We start from the raw sequence: 16,398 nt of genomic DNA, 5'->3' as shown, positions 1-16,398 counted from the left end.
TTTCACTACTTACTGAACTGAAGTTGATTAAATCGAATCGTAAATCGACGACGATCAACGCTGGCGAGTTTATCAAAAAATTAAGTATTTACTTTAGACATTTGCCTAACTGCTCCATTCGAATTCCATCGTCAATAAGATTCACGATCATCTCTTAATCCCCTTACTTTTTATCGTAAGAGAATAATGAATGGAGCAGTCCAGCAATCTCTTATAAAATACCCGTGTAATTTTACAAGAAAAATTGGATCACTTACTCATTATCAACACTTTGCTCTTGCTAGTGACGAAGCCTAGCTCGTTCTCAGCTCGAACCTCGTAGATACCCGCGTCCGAACCTTTAACCAGGGTCACGGTCAGATCGTAGTTCTCCTGACGTTTGCTGTCCCTGGTTATTTTTATCCTCGCGTCCGCCGACACCTCCTGCCCGTCCTTGTACCACTTCACTTGAGGATCCGGCGTACCGGCCACCTCGAAGATCAGTTTCAACGTGTCCCCCTCTTTTATCCTTTGGTCGGCAAGCTTCTTCAATAATCTCGGCCTGCTGTTCACGATCAACGTGGAGCTGCTCTTCACTTCGCCGAATTCGTTCTTCAACTTGCACGTGTACCTCCCCTTCAACTCGGTCTTAGCTTCCGAAATGATCAACGTGCAAGATTCCTCCTCCTCCTTTCGAACGAATTCTTTTCGCTTCTCCGTGATCTCCACGTCGTCTATGTACCAGTGAATGCTCGGCTGTGGACACCCATCGATCTCCACCTTGAACTCGATGTCCTTCGTCCCTTCGTTCACCGTCACGTCGTACATCTTCGTTTTGAAACGCGGGATACCTTTCACCTGGTCGAATAAAGGAAAGTTGAAAAACGATCGTATAAAACGTATCTCTTTCGAAATAACATATATATATTACCCGAATTCTGGTTTGATCGGTGACGACTCCGTGATCTGAGGTGATCTCCGCTTTGTAAAATCCAGCATCCTCGCTCACCGTGTTAACGATCCTTAGAACGAATCTATTACCCTCTTTCGTCATCTTTATACGATTATCCTCGACGACCGGCTCTCCATCCCTGTACCACTTGATGCTTGGTGGCATCACGGAGTCGACCTCTACCGTCAATACGAGATTAGCACCCTGATCAATTATCACAGGCTCGCCCAATCCCTTCCTGATCCTCGGCGGGCTCAACACTTTCAATTTCCATATTTCCGTCGTTTGATTCACTTCGTTACGGGCGACGATCGAGTAAGAACCGGTGTCGTCCAGCCTGGCGTTCTTTATTGTCAGTTTGTAAGTTTCGTTCCCTTCCCTCTCGATAGTTATTCGATTATTCTCCTTGATTTCTTGACCATCCTTGTACCATTTAACTTCCGGCGCGGGGGTAGCTTCTATCTCCACGGTCATCGTCAACGTCTCGTCGACTATGCAGGTCGTGTCGGTCTGTCTTCTCGTGATCTTCGGCGCTGATTTCACGATCAACTCGATCTGCGTCGTGTCCTCGCCCAACTCGTTCTTCGCCCTGATTGTGTAAACCCCTGCATCCTTGGCGGTCACGTTCTTGATCACCAACGACATGGACTCCTCGTCCTCCCACAGATACTTGTACTTCCCACCAGCCACTATCTCCTGCCCGTCTTTCGTCCACTTGATATCCGGTTTCGGATAACCCCTGATCTGCAGCTCCAGCATGGCTGATCCACCCGCGCTCACCTCCGAGTGCTTTGCCTCTGAACACAATTTCGGCCTCTCTGGATCTTTCAACAGTTGATTCACCGCCCCCTGAACCGTCAGTTCAGCGCTGCAGCTGATGTTACCTTACCGATTTCAATTTTCTCGTGAGATTTGAACTTAAAATCATTTGAAACTCGTGCTACGATTATTTAAAATTGTATTGATTACCTGTACTCGTTTGGGCGACGCAAGTGTAGAGGCCGGCATCCTCAGGTTTCACGTGCTGGAACACCAGAGCCAGGGTATCCTCGTTATCCTTGAACAGCACTTTGAAACGTTCCTCAGGATCGAATGGTTTTCCATCGCGGAGCCAAGTGAATCGAGGCTCCATCCCCGGTTCGAGGAAGTCTTCAGGAAGGTATAACATTTTCTCATCTGACACAGTCACGGATGCCTCGCAAGAAGTTTCTCCAAATTTATTTTTCGCGGTGCACGAATATTTCCCAGCGTCCTGCTTTTGTACGTCCTCCAATATCAACTCGTAGAAACCTTTGTCACCTTGCTCCGTGACGATCTTCACTCGTGGATGGTTCGAATCGATCAAAACATTGTCTTTGTAGCTGGAAAATTAAAAAATATATTTTTCTGAAGTAAATAAAAAATATTTTTTATAGTAACTAACAATTTCATCTCAGGATTAGGATCTCCTTTCACTTTCACCATGAAACGTAGATAAGTGTTCTCCATGAGTTCTGTGTCCTTCAAGCGTACCAAGAAGATTGGAGCATTGGCTTCCGCCCTTGCTTTCTTCTCCTCAGGAGTAACTAGATAAAAAGAGAGAGAAAAAATGATTAATTCAATATAATATAATATAACTTGATTCGAGTGCAAATTTAACAGACTCACGTTGTTGCACAATGAGTTGAGCAGTGCAAGTAGATTGGCCCTCGCTGTTCATTGCTCTGGCGATGTAGATGCCAGAATCCGATTCGAGCACGTTCTGAAGTGTAAGCCTGAACGTTTTCCCGGTCGCAGAGGCTGTTAGACGATCTGCCAATCTGTCTTCCAACGGTTTATTGTCCTTTAACCATTGCACTCTTGTCGTCGAATCGGTGTACAACAGCGTACACTCGAACACAGCCATTTCTCCAGCTAATATGTAAAGGAAGGAACGAATGGAATTATGAAAAACTGTGAATGAGAACGTCGATTATTATTACTGTATATCTGAGTAAGAAGAATTTTTATGAAATATACAAGAGTATTTGATCTTTGTACAATGAGATCCAAAATATTCTACAAGAAGAGAATTCCAGAAAGACAATTCCAGGGGATGTAACAGCGTCTAAAACTGAGATAGTTGTTGCTGTTGTGATACAGTTAAAAGTACTTGATACTATGTACAAGAAAATTTTCCAATGGATACAACAACGTCTAAAATTGAAATATATTATACGTTCATATTTAATGTAGAATAAAGGGGAGAATAAAGGGATGTAACAGCGTCTAAAACTGAGATAGTTGTTGCTGTTGTGATGCAGTTATGGTACAGTTAAAAGTACTTGACACTATGTACAAGAAAATTCTTCAATGGATACAACAATGTCTAAAATTGAAATTATATGTTCATATTTAATGTAAAATAAAGGGGAGAGGATATGTTCAAATGTACTGTATAATTTATAACGAATTGAAAATTGAAGTATATTCAAGAATTTGGTATTTATATTTTATAATGGATGATGAAAAGCATGCTGTACGTGTGAAAAGTGCTTTTTCTAATTTTCTAAAAGTGATACAACTAAGTAAAATAGTATACTAAAAAGAATAGAATAGCAAAGAAGCTACTTGAAAAAATATTGATGATACTGAAGCGGATTGTGTTAAATTGTCGAGTGTGCAAAATATACAGAATATCGATGATTAAAATAAATATGATTGTGTGAAGTAGAGTAGAGTATAAGTATATGTTTTTCTTTAACGCCTAAGATTAATATCAAAGCTTGACCAATGGCCTAGAACGATTTTAGAAGCGATTTTACTTGGCTGGCTAAGTAGAAAAAATTATAAGAAATAGATCAATGTAGAAATATTCTCAACAATACGATATTACAGAAGATTGACAGGAAGAAAAAAATGCAGTAGAGCGAATGATCAGAAAGTAGACAAATCCTGAATGTGTCACTTTACCTACGGCGTGTATCAATTCCACGTTATTTTCTGGTATCGCTAGAACAGTAAAAATGAATCTTATGTCACCTGATCGAGAAAAACTTTGTTTAACTTTAAGCAGAGCCATTGGGCGAAATTATCTACGAATCACAGATATCTTTCAAGAATCAAGAACCGATTTGATTTTCTTCATCTCTTCGTACGATTTTCTTTATCATTAACTAATCTCTATTGTTCACATTTTTATCTAATCTTTTCAAATTAAATCAAATCACTTACGTTCGACGCTGGATCCCTCGAGAGTCTTGACGAACACTGGCTTTCCTATTCCACCACCACCCTCGATCTTTGCCATGCTCGTCCTCGTTTCTATCGAATTTCCAGCTTGGTAAGAACTTGCTTCCATCTTCACCGCGCTGCTCGACGACTCCACGTAAGTAGACGTGCCAATCTGGCTGCTGGACACTGAGGAATACTCTTGAGGGGATGGAAAGGAAAAAGAAAGAAAGTGCAAAGAAATTATCGAAGGAACACACGATTACTCGAACAAACTCATACCTTCGACAACTTTCGAAGAGCTGCTGAATCGACTGGCGGAATATCTTCGCGACATGTCCGCACCTTCTTCTTCAACCTTTGCTTGTTTGGAGTCTGGATTATGACCCGGATTGTCCTTCCTCTTCTCCGCCGCCTCCTTTTCCCCCGGATTCGGCCCCGGATTACCACGAGCTTTCTCCGCCCCTGGATTCTCCTTCCCCGGATTTCCCGGATTCGAGGTTACCTTTTGAGGATTGGCTCTTTCTTCCCTCGTTTCCGGTACTTCTGTCAATTGTAAATCGTCCGCGGCGTGCTCGGCCAAAGCTACCACGTCGCTCGCGTACTGTCGAATCTCTCTGAGCCAATAGGCCTTCACGGGATCCTTATGAGCGATTAGAGTGATAGGATAAGCGGGGCTGGCTGGATTGTGCAGTTCGAAAGAGCGTATGTCTCCCGGATGATCTTTCACCTCCACCTCTGGCAACTGAAATTATTACAGAGAGATATTAGATGGTTGCAGGAATAATGATATATCGTTTCTTTTATAAAATAGGGGATCGTGTTTTTTTTTTGGTAATTAATAGATGTCAGAGAGTAAAGAAATATTTGAATATAAAGGGTGAAAAGAAAAGAATTCACTCACTCGAATAATGTCTTTTAGAACGAAGACAGATCTGTCTTCCGATATCCGTCTGACTTTACAGACAAGTATGCGAGCTTTGAAGAGGAACAGATATCTTTCCTTGCTTTTACCGTCCTTGTCAATCACGGTGTACCACTCCTGAACATACGTGTTACGTGTAAAACATAGTGTTTAAAAGATAATCACGATTGATCGATTGGATATACTGACGTGCGTGAGCAATCTGCCAAGCTTGTGGATATTCCCTTTGTACCCTTCGATATTACTTATGAATTTATTATCCGTCGCTCTATGGGGTATACCTAGCATCAACTCCAAAGCCTTTTGGAGGTCGTCGCAGTTTTCGCCTAGTCGGGTCGAATATTTCACCAGCTCCTGCATAATAATAGAAAAAAAAGAAAAGAAAAATCATTGAAACATTTGTTCAAAGTTTTCATTCAAATTTTAATTCGCAAAATATTTTTTACACAATTCTTCGATATTCGAAGAACAGAAATGGAATTTTACGCATTCAGAAGAATTTATACAAAGCTTTTTCGATTTCGTAGACGAATGAATTTTCATTTCAAAATTTCTTCGGCTTGGAAATTTTTTTCTTTTTTTTACACAATTCTTCGAATTGTAATCTTCGATACTTCGAAGAACAGAAACGGAATTTGAAAGCTTTTTCAATTTCGTAGACGAACGAATTTTCATTTCAAAATTCTTCGGCTTGGAAATTTTTTTCTTTTTTTTACACAATTCTTCGAATTGTAATCTTCGATACTTCGAAGAACAGAAACGGAATTTGAAAGCTTTTTCGATTTCGTAGACGAACGAATTTTCATTTCAAAATTCTTCGGTTTGGAAATTTTTTCCTTTTTTTTTACACAATTCTTCGAATTGTAATCTTCGATACTCGAAGAACAGAAACGGAATTTGAAAGCTTTTTCAATTTCGTAGACGAACGAATTTTCATTTCAAAATTCTTCGGCTTGGAAATTTTTTTCCTTTTTTTTTACACAATTCTTCGAATTGTAATCTTCGATACTTCGAAGAACAGAAACGGAATTTGAAAGCTTTTTCAATTTCGTAGACGAACGAATTTTCATTTCAAAATTCTTCGAAAATTCTTGGATATATTTGGATATTTGGACGGATGGACACAATTTTTTTTCCCCCCTTTTTTCGTTCGATAAATTTCACGTGCAATTTTTTTCTATGACAGGGAAGGAGGCGACGGGGAAGATAACGCGTCGCGAGGATGACCCGTTTTTAGCTCGCTAAATCTGTACGGCGCCCACTCGTTTCCACACACTACGACGAAATTCTGCGGCATTGCAACCACACCACGACGAACTTTGTATCTTCCCTTGATCTATATATCCACTCTATGTCATCGTGGAAGCGAATGATGCCATTCGGGTCGATCGAAAAGATCGAAAAGATCGCGAGGAGGGAAACGAGATATCCTCGAAACGTTTTTTCTTCATCGATCACCTTTCGAAAATTCCACTTTCCACTCCAATTAATTTTAATAAAAATTTGAAATCGAATTTCGAAAAGACCCGTACCGTTTAACAAGTTTATGCTAATAAACTTTTCGTTCCGTTTCACCACCTCTCGTCATCTTTATGTTCCGGGCAACCGGCCCAGACTGATTTTGTGCCCAAGCCAAAGGTTTACAGGTAAGAAAGCACAAGATCATATGTACCATCGAGCAATAACAACGGTCGTTATCGATCACGTGCAAAATCTATTTCTTCCTCCATCATTCCTCTCGCAATCCGAATCTCGAATGCGAACATGGCCGGCCGATCTGGTTGGGTCATCCACTCCCATTTTATTCCTTTGTTTACGAGCTTTCGACGAAATTTTCGATAATTAATCGCGGGGAATTCGGTTTTCAAGGTGAACCTAGGCAAGTATTCTGGCGCCGAGCTAATTTTAACAGGAATAGAATGAAATTTCGGCACGGATATAGGTCACGTGCGCGTTGTACGGGTCACGCCATTGGCGACAAATTTTTTTCTCCTCCTTCTCAAACACGAAAAATATTCTTTTCTCCTCGAATAATGTATCTTTTCTTTCTTTTTTTAAGAAGAAAGATAATATATAAACGTTTGTAATTTTGGAAAATGAAGGAAAACGAACAATAGAGAAAATGACGGAAGGAGAAATCTCGCCACACGTGACGTTAAGAATTCAATGATTCACTTTTTACTCTATTGTTACAACAGAAAATAGAGAGGATGACAGTTTGAGTTCTTTTGGCTGATTTCTGTTGTTCGTTTGTCAAAACGTGCGAGATCTCTTGCACAATTCATGCAATATTATTACTGAAACTTTAGTTCAAAAGAGAGAAAGAGAGAGGAGCTTGTCAATTCTCACCAATCATTGATAAATTCGTCGATGATCAGATGTCTTGCACATATGATTGTATCGAATGGATTCGAAGCAAGCGTCCTATTAAATTTCGAGCGGCAATTTAACGCGAAAATTAGCGAGTGCACAACCGTTCGCGCTGGAATGCTTTCAAAAGATACGCCACGTTGTATTTCTGTCATAACACCCTTGAAATGTATTTTCGATCTGGACTCGCGGCACCGCGTTAACAATTTTCCACGATCGGCCGCAACAGATTTCGCAAAACAACTCTGAAAAGAGACGTGAATTGTTACCTTGAGCAGGAGCTGGTAGTCGTTTATGCGTTGTATCGGAAGCTTCAAGTGTTCCGACAGGCTCTTGTCGTCACGGAGAGTCTGGCTCAGTTCCTGCAATCAATTTTTTTTCGATCGAGTTAAAAGTTAAGAAAAGAAAAAGAAAGGAATCTTTTCTTCTCGCGTTGAAAAATTGTTTGCTCGAATCTTGAGGAGGGATAAGATTATATTATTCCTCGCGTTTTGTTATTCAAAACGAACGGTAATAAACGGTTTCCAAAGAATTAGAATTCGATTTACGACGCGGAGATATATGTTTCCTAGGAGTAGCGGAAATAGAAAGACCAAGCGAAATTTGGCCACTGGAATTTCCTACAATAGAATAGCGAATTGTTTCAACGTTTCGTAATTTGACACCAGGATGAAGAGACCGCGTATTTTTGGATACTGGATGTTCCACGCAACTATTTCCCTATTCTAATTTAATTTACGTGAATCTGATACCGTGAATTGTCGCGACATATAAGGGAACGAGTATATCAAATGTTCAAATTTCTAATTCAATCAACCCTCTCTTCAGAATGATTTACATTCCCCTTATATTCCAAGATTCACATCATTCGTCACATCACACGTTCTATTATTCACTGTCACCAGCCATATCGAATTAAATTGAACGGGTTAAAATTAATTTTCACGGAAAGAGGAACAAGTAATGAAAGCAAAGAACTGTTGAGTGCACAACAATTGGCCTGAATGAAATATATCCAATATTTGATACGAGCTTGCACATCGTGTGGAAAAAGAGAATGATCGAGGTTGACGCTACCTTAGAAGCGAAGGGTGGGTAAACACCGTTGTTCGTGTTTCGAGTCGAGTTGGTTCGAAGAGGACACCGTGACTGATCGACACCAGACTGGACCCAGGTCTCTGCTCTTCCGCCGATTCTCTTCCTCGAGGGGGATCCACAGTCGGTGGTTACCGAAAAACACTAGTCGGGAGACCAATACGGCCACGGCTATACTTAGACGCCGGACGAACTCGTGGACTGACCACGCACAAAAACAACGCGTATGCAAGTTCTATGAATCTTGGACAGCTTCGTCCACTGTCCTTTTTAAAAGTAAGAAAGAAAATGGCGAAGAGGATGTGCCAACATCTTCACGCAGTGTCTCCTTCGTCCTTTTAAAAAGTCCTGATCAAATCGTTCGATTTATTGTTTTTTCTTTTTACAATTATTAAAGATGTACAAGTGGTTTTGAAAGTTGATATTAAATCGATTTCGGATATTATTTAATTACTTTTATAATGACTTTGTTATTGGAGAGTTTATTATTATTTCTTTTTTTAATCGAAGAGAAATTTATCGACGAGGTGAAAGAACTCTTGTGTTCTTGCATCAAAACGAATACGTTAGATCGGCCATAACTCTTACTTCTCAAATTTAATGGGAAATATAGGTATCTCGGATATCAAACCTGATCTTGGACATGGGTTGGACGTGGTAATAAACGTAAATTGAAGGAGGACGCGTGGACAGGCACGGGTGTCGTAAATACGAGTAATCTACGAGAGAAGTTCTAATGCATCTAAAGACATCTCGCTTTGAAATCGGAGGTGTGCTTTCGGGCAAGGTATATATCGCGCGTTCTAATTTTAATCTCATTAAATGAATACACGATATTACTTATATCTCGCGGTTATTTTTTGAGTCAAGTTTCCAGAAATAACGAGACGAATCACGAGAAAAATTCGAGCAACAGAGTCACTTGAAATAATAAAATATTCTAACACGTATTCTCGATCGCCTACGCTTTCCATCGAACCGTCATTTTATCCATTCTAATTTTCTAAAATTTGGATTGAAAGATTTATCTTCATTTTCAACATAAAGTTATATATAATCTGTATCGCGAAATGATTTAACTCAATTAAACTATCGATGCTTTCGTTGCAATTAAAAAGAAGAAGAAATCGTCGAGAAAAAAAATTCAGAAGCATCCCGATTTGAATTTGGAAGGAAGAACGGGACACGATTCGAAGATCCATCGGTACAGCTGAGCCAGCTTGGATCGTGTGCTTCGTTTTTTCTGCGAAGAATGATTACGCTGCTTGCTGCTGTCATCGCGTAATGACAGCAATCGTGACGTCGCCAACCGATAACGCGGCCGGCTTTCTTCCTTTTCTTTTCGTGGCACGCGTGTTGCCGCGAGACTATCGTGCATAAGTAAGAGGAGCGAAAGATGTTCCGTCCGTCAAGAATAAACCAAGCTATTTCGAGGGCTGGACAGACGCCCGTTTACCCCCGCTTGTTACGTAATTGCGAAATTTCCTTCGATTCATGCAAACGGATCTTCTCTCAGTCATGGAAAATCCTCTGTCACCATTTCCATCTTTTATATATATATATGTATATATAAATAATCGTTAAAAGAATAATTATTTTAGAGGAAAAAAAAAAAGAAAGAAAAGAAAGAAAAATGAAAAATATAATGACAGGTTCTATTAATAATATTTATAGAGTTTAGTTCTCGAAATGCGTAGAATTATGTATAGAACAAGTCGAATTATCATGTGCAAATTGTGAATTTGGAACAATCCCGCCACTTTGTTATCGACGTTGATGCGTCGAGAATCTAAACTACAAAACTACACGGATGGACAGAAATCTTTCTTACCATCCCATGGTTCTCTTCTCTGTCGGAATCGAACCTCTATTTTTTACTCCGTCAATAAAATTCAGCGAAGAATCAAGATAATTTTTTTTCTAACTTCCTTCTAATTATCGTTTGATCAAACTTTGACTAACCTCAAAGTATTCTCGTACCACGTCGTTCATCTGGAGGAACTCCTGGGCCGCCGGTTCGTCTCTGCAATAGGCCACGTGTTTGTCGAAGTCTCTTTCCTGTGTACGAACGAATTAAACGATTTAAATATAAAGTATACTCGGACGATATGTGCGCAGTGAATCTTACTTACCAATCGTAGAAAAGTTTTTCCAAGCATTCGTGGTTGATCCGCGTAGTACTTAACACCCTCGATCAACACCCTGCCGAACGATCTAAGTAAGGTTCCGAGTTAATTTTCACGCTAAAAACACACCATGCCTACGTGCTGAAGACTGCATCCTTCGTGGTTTCATTTTTTTTTTTCTTTCCCACGCGACACATGTATGAGTGCAACATTTAAAATTAAGTTACGACCATTAATTTCTCGAATGAATTATTACGCCATTGTAATTCGCATCTATAATGATTATTAATCCACGTGAAGTTTTATATATATATAATAAAGATGGGGGATCGTGAATTATGATTAATTAATATCGAGGGAACGAAACATGTCAAAACATATTTTATACTCTACTTGAGGCAGTAAAAGGGTAAAAAAAACTTTTTAAAAATGATCATTCAGTGAAATCATTCTTCCTCAGTATCAGTTTCTATCTGCAATGTAACGAAACGTTCCACTTAAAAATATATATTTCAATCACATTTATGATAAATATCTTTTTTTACGTTGTCTATTGTCCGACTACGAATGAGGTATTCCACTTAAAAATTCAATCATACGTATATACCACTTTTTCTCGTTGGAAGAATGAATTTATACTGGTCAATCGAAAGCGTGCTCATAGAATGATGATGGTACAGGAGGATTTTTAAGCGATACTTTTGCCTTGTATTAAACATATAGTGATATTAACACGAAACACACGATCACACAAAGTACGCCTCGGACTTACTGTTGCTCACACATCATTTATATATTTCGCTGAAGAGAGAATAAAATTGTATTTGATGTGGTATTTAATGGCGTCGTGTGTGTGTGCGGTGTGTGTGCGTGCTCATGTACTTTCTTCTCTTTTTCTCGATTTCTAATGAGGAACATCTTATCGCGATTTTCTTTTTCTGAACAACAGGCAGCAACAACAATAAAAATAAAACGCGTTCATCTATAATCTGTTTTTGTAAAAAAAAATAGTATTTTCGTGTAGGGTTCTCTTTTCTTCTCGAAAATGTGTCGCAGTGAATTTCTCCTCTTCTCTAAATCTCCGTTTCATACGTACGTATTGTGGAAATCCGCGATCTGCTTCAGATTCGTGAAGATGATGTCCTTGTTGTCCCGCACCGCTCGTGGAACATCCGGATTGTCGAGCGGTTTCAAGTAACGTTCAACGACCTGTTGAAGGTCTCTGCCAAATTCTTCTTCGGTCTCGACCAGTTCTTTCACCACCGCCCTACGGAAGATTAACAATCAATCATGGATCGAAGGAAGAAAAATTCGTTTTAACGAAAGAAAGTAGCTCACTCTCTTCGATACTGCGAGTCCTCCGGCCGGTGTCCAAGCGCTGACTCCTCGCTGAGGGCGGTTTGCATCAAGATGGACATTGGCAGCCATCCTTCCCTTGAGTCAACCGTGCGAACGTACACCCTGTGGAAAGGAATATTTTTAACAGATTCTCTCTGCTGTCTTTTCCTTTTTTTCTAATACTCTTAGAATTAGAGTATATTCACAGCAGAAGTGCTTTGTATGAAGAAGAACAATCGAAGAAAGGGATATTTGAATATATTATGAAGGGATAGTTGCAACAATGAATATCATTTTTATAAATAATTTATTTCTCCGTTTAATTAAAATATTTTCTCGACTATTATTGTTTCTATTTATATTCATATTTTTTTCGTTTTATCGAAAAGATGGGTGAAATTATTAAAACGCATGGGATTAATTATCCAGAGAGTGGTTGTACAAATTGTTGGACGTAGATTCAAATCAAACGTATATTTTGATATACGCTTGTAATATAATTGGATCGCTTTAAATGGTACTGAGAAAATTCAAGGTCCGAGCTAGGGCCTTGACACAGACGCCAACAAATTTTGCGTTTTGTTGAATGAACCACGAATATGCATCCTGAATCCTGTTGTCTTAGTCACTAAATTCAAATATAACTTTCCGCACCGCCCACATGTACCTTTATATCTATCTATTCTTTATAATGTAACAAGGTGTATTTTCATTCGTATTAGAATATTCTCTAATTAATCATCGTCCCCGTTGCAGGTATAGATCCAAGATTTCCAAACGTATCCTCTCTGTATATAAGATGAAAAGTTAGTAACTATGTATAATTATTATTCTTATAACTTTGCTTAAAAAGATTGGAGATAGAAAACAAAATTTTTTCAAGATTTATATCTTTATCTTATATTTCGAATATTTATAATGAAAGGATCGATAGAGAGGATGCTTGATAATAAAAGTTTTGAAAAAAAAAAAGAAGAATTAAAATTATATCGGTCACCAAATATATTTCTTACAACTTCTGATTGAGTCACCGATTTTATCGAAATGTTAGAAAATCAAACAATTGTTTTCACAATGTTTCAGACAGTAGTAAATAATTCGTAATCCATTGAACGAAATGTCTGCCAAAACGGCAAATCAAATTTTCAGCTTGAACCTCACCTTCACGCGAGCTTATTTTCAGAGCTGGCTGGTATTTCACCTTTCTTGGAATCAACTAAACCATGCCACGCGTTGTTCACTGCATTATGCAATTGAGATTTATTTCGTCGTGACATTTAACGTCGAATAAGATAATATTTTCCTCGAAAAATCTCGACAATCATACCTGACAAGAATATATATATATATATTCTTTCGATGAAATCATAAAAGTATTGGAGATTATATTATAAACAGATTTTTTTCGAAACGATCGACAATTCCTTCTTCTTCATCTTGATCGTTTATTAGAACATTGTATTTCGAACTTATTCTGGCCGACGGCCAGTCACCCTTTTGGACGTATTATCGTTTTTCAAGACACTTATAAACGTTCCATCTTCGTTAAACTTGGTCGTAAATCATCGTTATTTGCACGATTCGAACGAACCAAGACATCGGTTGCGATTGTGCTAACCTGTATTAAGTATAATATCAGGAATAGTATTGGATCGTTTAAATTTTATGGGTCAAGAATACTTTGGACGATTAATCTAATCATCCGCAACATTTCCACCCCTCTTGAACTCTTGAGAAACTTGCGAAACTTTGAAAGAATTTTGACGATAATCCCGCAATTATTCTTCTTCAAACTTATTATTATTTCGAAGAGTTTACACAATTCTTGTGAAACAATTTTTATCTCGATATAAAAATCTAAAGATCTTGATTTACAAGAACTTTAAATCAATGGCCAACAGGAAACGAACGTGTGTTCAAATGAACGTTAAACAATTTGCAGCCTGTGATATCGTAATCATTTTCGATATGCAATTCCATGGGATGAGATACGATGGGTTCGTTGGCTCTGTTGCTGTAATATTTCATACGCTTTAGTTCCCGCTCTTTCACGGGGAATTTCCGGTTTTCAGCAACCCGGTATTCGATCCTCGAATACTTTTCGTCGAGATTTAGAGGCTGGTCGTTCGTAAATGTACGAATTATGCAGCTTGGATAAATGGGTGAGCAACGAGTTTCGCTTAGAATCCAATGAGTGGCCGTTGAAGAAACGTGATTTATCGAACGAATATGCACCTGTTCAAATACATATATATATTTCGACCAATCAGAAATGGCGTCCTTGGCGTTCGAGATCGTTCGAAATTCATTCCAATTCAATTCAAAACCGAGGAGGATTTTTCTGGAAAATTCTTTCCCCTCTTCGTTTTATCGTTTTCTTGATTCCTCTCGCGATTAAAGTTATCCCCAAAAAATATTTCCATCCCACACCTTCTAACTTAGAACTATTCGTACCATTAATATGAACGATATATAAAAAGTTCAACAATCTCGTTTTTATAATGTTAATCTGTTAATCGATTTTTCCAAATTTGTCCAGTGACTGCGCATCACGTTCCCTCTGATACATTACCTCTGGAAATTGGTGTCCGAGGGAGACCTCGACACATTTCTAGAACGGGGATCCGCATGCTTTCGACGGGGTCGTACCGACAACTTGTGCCAAGCGGCTGAATTGTCCAATACTTCTCCAACATCGCCGATCTCCAGATCAGGATCCAATTTGATCTTCCTACAACATCGGTTCAACCATCTTCCAATGTATGTCTTTCCTTTTTCTTTTCCCTCCCTCCCCTCTTATCCATCGACGCCATTTCGCTCGAAGGCCTCATGCAGACTAAACATCATTCTCCTCTAATCGAAGCGGGTTAGCGCGCGTCTCGTTAAAAGCGAGATGTTGCAGGGTCGTTGCAGGCATTCGCAGGTTTCTCTTTGTTTTACTCGGTTTGTGTTCAGCGTGTGTATTTATAGCGCGGCGAGAAAAGTTAAGATTCAAGATCGCCAATTCCACCAAACGAGATTCCAGATTATTTTATCCCCCCATTGTCGAAATTTTCCATTTGTCATCCCATTTTTATTCACTGGGGGGGGGGGGAAAGAGGAGGGGGAATACGCGTAAAAATATCGCCGCGAAAATAAGCGGACAAGGGAACAACTCGTCGTAACCAACCAACACCGATCTTTCACCGTTTGACACGAAGATTGAACGAGCATTTCTCCTCGTCTTCTTCCTTCGAAATGCGTTCCTATTAATACTCGCGTCCGATGCATTTCTTCTTTTCGAAAGTTAAATTTCCCAAATGCAATTTACTCGAAAATTCAATTCGGTATCTGTTTTAAATGCAAATGAAATGTTCTTCTCTTTTTTTTCTCCAAAAACAAAAATCAACCCACACAAATTTTTGTGTCAATTTGCTTAAGCTTTTTTTCATCAGTAAATAATTTTCTCGCTGTCGTGATTAAGAAAAAGGGAGAAAGCTGGCGATTCCCAAATGCATGCAGGCGCGTAACTTAAGCAGCATAACTTAAACCAGCATCGGTTAATCGGTTAATGGTTAATTAATTAGAACGAGGGGAACAAGTTTATCCGAAGTGACAGATCGCGCACGGTATCGGCATCGTTTGAACGCGTTAGACTCTATATACGACAGGCAGCGATGATTATTTTCGGCCGGGCGCACGTTGCGCACACGGAAATAGATTTTAAACGCGAACGAACGCAACGCGAAGTCAACGTTCCGAACGATCGCGCGAAATTTGTTTGGCCTCCGGATTTATGAAGCTGGAAGGAAGACGCTTTTACTTGGCTGGATCTTGGTTTTTCGTTTCAACTTCTCACGATTCTTTTTGTTGTATACGCGAGGATAATTTGACAAATGAAAAAAAAAAAAAAAGAAAAGAAGAACAGAAAATTTGTCGCGCGATTGAGAAAGAAAAATATTTCTAATTTTCTCAAAAAGGATGCATTTTCCGATGCTCGACGAAGTAATTTAATCGAAAGATTTTGAAAACAGATTTTGGAGACAAAAGTGATAAAAAGTAAAAATTTCGTCGCTTACTTGGCTGGATCGGCATATTCAAGCGCCTCGACTATATCGCCGATGCTCACAGAGAATCCATCGGTCTCGTTCTTGTAGTCTTTCACCACGATATAATTGTCCAATGATTTCTGCAACAGGCCAATTTCAAAGGATTTACGAAATGGCGACGAGCGTGTTTCGCTGATGGTTCTTGGATATGTTTCTGGTCTGCAAGATATTTCGAAGGATATCTGTTTCTCGATGGAAGAGTAAACTTTCGGGGCGATCGAAATTACAGAACCGTGGAGAACTCGTGAATATTTGTAAAATACGATATCGTTACACACATATATAAAAATGAACCTGTTGAGAAAGGAGATAGAAAAAAAGAGATAGGCTTTCGCC

General features: G+C 39.1%; 1 protein-coding gene across 7 annotated transcripts in view; it reads right to left on the bottom strand.

Annotated features, from left to right (window-relative positions):
• LOC408830 (obscurin) overlaps positions 1-16,398 on the bottom strand; it is a 35,644-nt gene that overhangs the window by 12,780 nt on the left and 6,466 nt on the right. For 4 of the 7 annotated variants that reach the window (XM_006562131.3, XM_016912150.2, XM_006562135.3 and 1 more), the window contains exons 2-18: positions 16,033-16,142; positions 14,547-14,705; positions 11,975-12,097; positions 11,733-11,903; positions 10,643-10,724; positions 10,473-10,568; positions 7,685-7,777; positions 5,235-5,399; positions 5,025-5,162; positions 4,403-4,865; positions 4,124-4,321; positions 3,863-3,901; positions 2,579-2,824; positions 2,355-2,496; positions 1,901-2,292; positions 911-1,815; positions 258-837 (exon numbers count right to left, since the gene is read on the bottom strand). In XM_006562131.3, coding sequence (XP_006562194.1) covers positions 258-837; positions 911-1,815; positions 1,901-2,292; positions 2,355-2,496; positions 2,579-2,824; positions 3,863-3,901; positions 4,124-4,321; positions 4,403-4,865; positions 5,025-5,162; positions 5,235-5,399; positions 7,685-7,777; positions 10,473-10,568; positions 10,643-10,724; positions 11,733-11,903; positions 11,975-12,097; positions 14,547-14,705; positions 16,033-16,142 — 4,102 coding nt within the window. The remainder of the gene's footprint in view (positions 1-257; positions 838-910; positions 1,816-1,900; positions 2,293-2,354; positions 2,497-2,578; positions 2,825-3,862; positions 3,902-4,123; positions 4,322-4,402; positions 4,866-5,024; positions 5,163-5,234; positions 5,400-7,684; positions 7,778-10,472; positions 10,569-10,642; positions 10,725-11,732; positions 11,904-11,974; positions 12,098-14,546; positions 14,706-16,032; positions 16,143-16,398) is intronic. The other 3 variants (XM_006562132.3, XM_006562133.3, XM_006562134.3) reach the window with 3 other exon arrangements.

This window comes from Apis mellifera, linkage group LG5, assembly GCF_003254395.2.
Source record: "Apis mellifera strain DH4 linkage group LG5, Amel_HAv3.1, whole genome shotgun sequence".
In the NCBI taxonomy this organism is placed as follows: Eukaryota; Metazoa; Arthropoda; class Insecta; order Hymenoptera; family Apidae; genus Apis; species Apis mellifera.
This window is presented reverse-complemented; position numbering and strand designations above follow the sequence as displayed.